This window comes from Pseudonaja textilis, chromosome 3 (genome assembly GCF_049901715.1).
Source record: "Pseudonaja textilis isolate UNSWEBS1 chromosome 3, rPseTex1.2, whole genome shotgun sequence".
In the NCBI taxonomy this organism is placed as follows: Eukaryota; Metazoa; Chordata; class Lepidosauria; order Squamata; family Elapidae; genus Pseudonaja; species Pseudonaja textilis.
Window position 1 is genome coordinate 46,985,879 of NC_141992.1, and position 6,000 is coordinate 46,991,878.

Below are 6,000 nucleotides of genomic sequence, written 5' to 3' on the forward strand. Positions count from 1 at the left end.
GATTACATTCTATATCCTTTCGTTCTCTAATTTTGTCTATGATGACTACTGATCGATTTATTGGCTTGTGTATCTTTTGGATTAAGCTATCTTTTATCCATATTTTGAAAAATACTTCTGATGAAAAATCATTCTGCTTCTGCTAACATATTAAATGATGTCTTGCAAAGGCAGTGGCAATCTTCCAAAAGAGGTAAAACATTTCAACTGTTAAAAAATGCATCTTTCATAAATAGTTTCCAGTTAACTTGAAAGGCACATAAAGCAATTCAAGGAATCAAAATGCTATGCAACAGAATTCTTTTTCGTGTATAACTTAAATCAGCTCAAAGCACCACACAACTGTTATACTGGCTGAAAGTTGTCCATAATTAACCCTCACCTAGGCCTTTTTAAAATGTATTTTTTCCGTTCAATAGTTAATAGTCCTACTTAAACACAGGACTGGGGCTTGTTACTTCTTTAAAAGTGAAATATGAATCATGTTTTTATGATTTTGTAAATCTCTACTCTTTTTACCTTGTTTTGTAAGCTGAAATTTCCTATTAAAAAAGAAAAAAATTCAGTGCACTGGCATGTCTTTATTTCACATTTCAGGTCAGAATCTAACAGTTCAATTCTGCAAAATAATGTATATATATATATATATATATATCAAAAACATTTTAGCAAAAACAACAACAACAGAATACTGTTATCTATTATTATTTGAGTATAAAACCTAATGCTGCCAAAGAATTAAACATAGTGAAGAATGATGTAGAGTTAAAATATTGTCTTTGTTTTCTCCAATTCTTGCTATTTTTTCATATAGAAGATGGAAGTTCAGATTTGTAAAATCTGTAAAAAATGTAATGGTAAAAATATTAGAGGGTTGATGGCACTGCTCAACTGAATAAAAGCAATATATAGCCTTATCATAAATACATAATCTATAACTTACACACAACTCTCATTTTCAAATTCTTATTCTAGAAGAATGTAAAATAAATCCTAAAAGATTTTAAAATTATATAGCTAATCATAGTGATGACTGCAATTGCTTAATGATAAGTAATGAAGATTTTAAGAAAGATTGTACATTTTCATATTTTCAGGAAGGCTACAGAATTAATATCTCAGATTAAATCTTCAAATCCACTTATCGAAAAAGACATCACATTTGCTGTATGCTCTTAGCAAGGGTGTAGTTTCAGGGATACAAGAATAACTCTAATCAGTTTAATAGTTAATAGTCTCCCAACCACCACTAAATACTCTTTTATACCAAATCTCTCTTTTTAATGTATTTCTTGCAGACAAGTCCAAATAAAATTACAAACCTTTGCTAAAATGCCTGCTTAGATATGCGTACAATATTCCAGTATGTGAACAAATCGTATCACAAAGTCTAAACAGGTTTAATGGCAATATTTGTACAAAACTATAGACTTTGGTAGTATTTTCCTTCTGCATTTTCAAATAAGAACAATACATTCAACCATTCCCTTATGTTAAAATGGTTGTGGTATAAGAAATGCCAGAACTTGGTAAAAGGGTTTTTATAGTAGAAATCAAGTACACAGCCTCCTTTCTATTTATCATCTGTTGAGGAAATACCCTTATAGCAAAACCTCCATCTCATTGCCAGAACACTGGAAGTGCAGGCTGAAGCTGATCCAAGGTACTCTGGCTTGAAAATAGTGTTTTCCTTGGGAGAAGGGAAGAAAACCTCATGCAAACATTTTCATGCATGTAGAGGAGGTGCTTCCAGAAAGTTACGGGGGCTCTAATTTGCATGCTGTAGGAATAATAACCATTTGGCAGTTAATTTTGCTACGGCTGCTAAAGGGACTTCATCAATGCTGCCTAATTTGGGTTTTCAAATTATTCACTTAAAAATACTTTGTGGAAGACCAACCATCTATTTACTAGGAGGTTGATATTCCTATGCCATACAAATCAAATGGCTCTGCAGGACCTCATTCAATTCCTGCCTCTGCGAAGAATTACATTTGATGCTTCTTATTTACCAGTTTTTCCAAGGATATAGCCAGTTTTCAGTTTGCTGCATTTGACCCCCAGAATTCCTGAAAGGAAATTCCATGCATTGAGTAATAATAAACATGGGGCCTTGAGAATAGGAAGGAAGAAAAGCCTTGGAAGAAGAAAAGTTTGGCACAACTAACAAGAAGAAAGGACTGAATTCAAATTTTCTCCTTGACAATGGATGCACCAGAAACCAGACTGGGAAAAGTTGAATCTCCCTTACCTACTATCAATACCAAATGTAAAAAAAGACTGGAGCAAGCTCTTTTGGAAAGCTGCATGCCAATAATTATCAGGCCCAAACTGAGTGCCTGTCCCCCCTCCACCCAAGAACAGTTGGTTTAGTTACTGAGGCAATTATGTTTCATTGAGAATTTCTGACTTTAGGGAGACAGAATATTGCTTTGAAATCCCACCTTCCACCTGCCTCTTAGGGCTATATAACTTTCCTAAGTTGTTTTATCTGTAGCAGGACAGAGTCTCTGTTCAGGATTGGTAGGACTCTTCACACAGCTGTTTTTGGAGAACTGTTACTTTCTGTGAGGGCAGCAAAACTACCTGTCTTCCTGAGGTCTGATAAAAGGTAGGCTGTGAAAGCTGTGAATTTAAACAATATACTTTATTCCATCTCAAGGACAGGAGAAAAATCCATCTGCTCCCAAATTAACTTGTGGCAATATTAGAAAACTCATTAAAATTTAAAAATTAAATTAAATAGATATTTTTGCATAATCTTAATTTTAAGAAAAATAATAAAGAGCTGATATTTAAAGTAACCAATACAAAGCTTATGAATGTAGCACATTTCATACATTAGGGAAGGGAAGGGCTGAAAATAACAAAACATGCTTTATGCCCCATAACTTACATATTTGCATGAGCTATTGGGACACAAATATATAATTGTGGCACTTATATGTGTCACTAGATAGTCATTTTGGTATCATTGTATTTTGCTAAAAAAAACAAGGGTTTTAAAGGATTTTTTAATCCTGCCTTTATTTTTAAATAATATAAGGCAGCAAACATATCTAAAATTCTTTCCTTCTATTTTCCTATAACTGCCCTGTGAGTTGAGTTGGACTGGTCCAAAGTCACCCAGCTGGCTTTCATGCCTAAGATAGAACTAGAACTCAGTTTCCTGGTTTCTAGTCTGGTATCATTACCATTGGATCGAGCTGAGTTGCTTGTGTAAAACAAGTGTAATCAGTTTAATAATTGGGGTTGAGATAAATGAATAATTTGCTTAATGAGAAGAAACATTAAGAAATTACACACTATGGTATATACTCACCTAATTATACAACAGGTTGTGGTGCCATCAAATCAATGTCTGTTAAGTTTCTGGCTACCCAGACACCTACTGCAAAGAGTCCCAGATTAACTATGAGGTTTCTGTAACAAATGCAAGTGAGAGCTAATGACAACTGATACTGATTATACAGAATGCTAATACAGAATTTGCTATCAAGAAGGACTAAAAGTGTGTTTCAAATAATTTTTTTTCAATTGCAGAAATTATGTTCTCCAATGCTTTGGAGGGACTTTTTCTAACCCAAAGTCTTTTAATACTGCGTGTTGAGTCCCTTACTCTATACTCTCTATATGCATGACTGCATTCCCACTCATGCTAATAATACTATTGCTAAATTTGCAGATGATACAACAGTGGTGGGACTTATCTGGGGTGTGTGTGAGTCTGTTTACCGAGATGAGGTGGAACGATTGCTTTCTTGGTGTGGAGACAATAACTTGGTCCTCAATACCAATAAGACCAAGGAGCTTATAGTGGATTATAGAAGGAACAGATCAGACATCCAGCCCTTGCTTATCAATGGAGACAGAGTGGAGCAAGTGGCCAGTTTTAAGTTTCTGGGTGTTACCCTAAAAGAGGACCTGGCCTGGGGTGCCCACACTGCAGCCCTAGTCAAAAGGGCCCAGCAGAGATTATACTGAGACTCCTCAGAAAACAACTGAATGAAAAACTGCTGGTGACCTTCTACCGCGGCACCATAGAGAGCATTTTAATATACTGCACCTCTGTATGGTTTACCAATTGCACAGTGGCAGATAGGAAAGCACTCCAGAGGGTTAATGTCATTGCCCAGAAGATCACTGGTTGCCCTCTCCCCTCTTTGGAAGAGCTTTATAGCTCCCACTGCCTTAAGAAAGTTCAAAACATTCTCAAAGATCCATCTCATCCTGGGCAGCCTTTCTTTTTTTGAACTATTACCATATGGCAGACGGTACAGAATAATAAAAACAAGCACAAATAGGTTGAAAAATAGCTTCTATCCCAGGGCAGTACCTCTTTTGAATTCTGCTGTATAGTGCAGTGTTGGTGTGGTGTGGTGTGGTTTTCGGTTCAATGTGTGGAGAGTGAAGGATGTGTTTATTTTCATGGTCATGATGTGCACTGAAGATAGTGTTTGATTTTATGAGGTGCAATGACAAACTAAAGAAAATACATAGGAAGGCAATGCATGATGCCTGTTGTTTTGATGTAGCTCTTCTGTACATCTTAAGGCCACAAGAGCTTAAGTGCCTCAAGGCCTGTCAGATGTAGTGGTAATTCCACAGTGACTAGCTAATTTATGGAAACTTTCCAAGAAGGACATAACACCACTTGTGTTCCTGAGCAAATAGTAATCCCTGAAATCCCTAATTCTTCACGTGTTTCCCAATTATAGCTTCAAGATTAACGAACGTCGATACATCGAGAGGCACATATATTGTTGGGCTTTTAACCTTCCACAGTTCCCAGCCGCGGCCTGTGCTAAGATCAGGGAGGGGAAAACGAGTTTATAAAGGCACGAGAAGCAAAGCGCTCCCTCTTTTTTCCAGTAAGGTGTCTGGTCGAGACCCGAAGCTCTTCAATGCCTCTCTCACCTGCGGAAGTCATTGCGGTCTGTGGCAAAGCGATAAGCTCCTCGGATCCAGCCGCGCAAACCTTCAGGGGTAACCGCGCCGGAAGTCCCGCCAGCAGGGCCTATTTGACCGCCTGTCACCATAGCTGAGCCTCCGGACACCTTGGCAAAGAGACTCGCACGACTCTTCGAAGCGGAGGAAATATCGACCCCCCGCCGGCAAGCAAAAACAACGTCACTGCCGGCGCGCGGCCTTTACCTCACTGTCGGTTTTTCTGAGCCCTTGAAGTGAGGGAGGGGGGCGCTCGCGCTGGTTTCCTCTGATACGGAGGTGCGAGAAAAGAAAAGCACAAGATGCGCCGAGGAAACGTTTCTCCGGTGTTTTCAACCTTGGCAACTTTAAGATGGGTGGACTTCACCTACGTGTTGGCTGAGGAATTCTGGGGGTTGAAATCCCACACAGCTTAAAATTGCCAAATGGCTGCCCCTACCTCGTGGAACACTCCCCCCCCTCTTGAATTGACAACATACGCACACGTGTCTTCTAGCCTTTGGAAGGCCATGAGGATGTGGCTTTTTAACTAACGCTTTGGAACAATATAATAGAACAAAAAGAATAGAATGAGGGTAATTGGAGTTTGCTGCAGGGCATCCTAAAATGATGATGAAGGCACAGGGTTTTTGTAATTTTACTGTGTTGTTAACTTTGATAGTACTTGTTTTACCTCTGTTGTGAGCTGCTCAAAGATGTAAGATGAGTGGCCTTACAAATAAAATAAATGCTTCAGAGTGGGAATGTTGTTCGTCAGCTGTTGCTACAATTCTCACTTGGAAACTGAGTAACCAGTGTATTTGCAGGATTATGTATAATATGCCAGCAGTAACTATCCCTGAATCAGTTGGATAGATTCTATGCATTGATATTATAATTTTCTTTTATGAGGTTATAATCTCTGAAAAGAATTCAGCTTACTGTTAAATACTGTATGGAACTTAATTTAAATCTCCCAGCCAGAAGAATTAGTAACAGCCTGTGTGAGTGAGCAAAAATAAGTGATAAATCTTCCCATTACTTTTTGAAAAGGATTACAATTATTGCTGGGTT

At 37.9% G+C, this 6,000-nt stretch overlaps 1 protein-coding gene across 2 annotated transcripts; it reads right to left on the reverse strand.

The window, feature by feature from the left end:
- Window positions 1–561: 561 nt before the first annotated feature.
- TOMM6 (translocase of outer mitochondrial membrane 6) lies at window positions 562–5,138 on the reverse strand. Of its 2 annotated transcripts, none has more exons than XM_087929520.1 (3): window positions 4,918–5,138; window positions 3,323–3,423; window positions 562–840 (listed from the first exon to the last, which is right to left on the reverse strand). In XM_087929520.1, exons 1-2 carry the CDS (start codon window positions 5,037–5,039, stop codon window positions 3,327–3,329), a joined length of 219 nt encoding a protein of 72 aa, XP_087785646.1. In that variant the 5' UTR covers window positions 5,040–5,138; the 3' UTR covers window positions 562–840; window positions 3,323–3,326. The 2 variants fall into 2 exon arrangements, with proteins under 2 accessions (XP_087785646.1, XP_026571335.1); XM_026715550.2 differs by having other exon boundaries at window positions 711–842; window positions 3,326–3,423.
- Between the last annotated feature and the right edge of the window lie 862 nt (window positions 5,139–6,000).

Excerpts from the sequence above, each read along its gene's own strand:
- TOMM6 (XM_087929520.1), bottom strand. The coding sequence starts at position 5,039 with ATGGTGACAGGCGGTCAAATAGGCCCTGCTGGCGGGACTTCCGGCGCG. Across the intron at positions 3,424-4,917 it reads GACCGCAATGACTTCCGCAG|AAACCTCATAGTTAATCTGG; the intron begins GTGAGAGAGGCA and ends CATTTGTTACAG.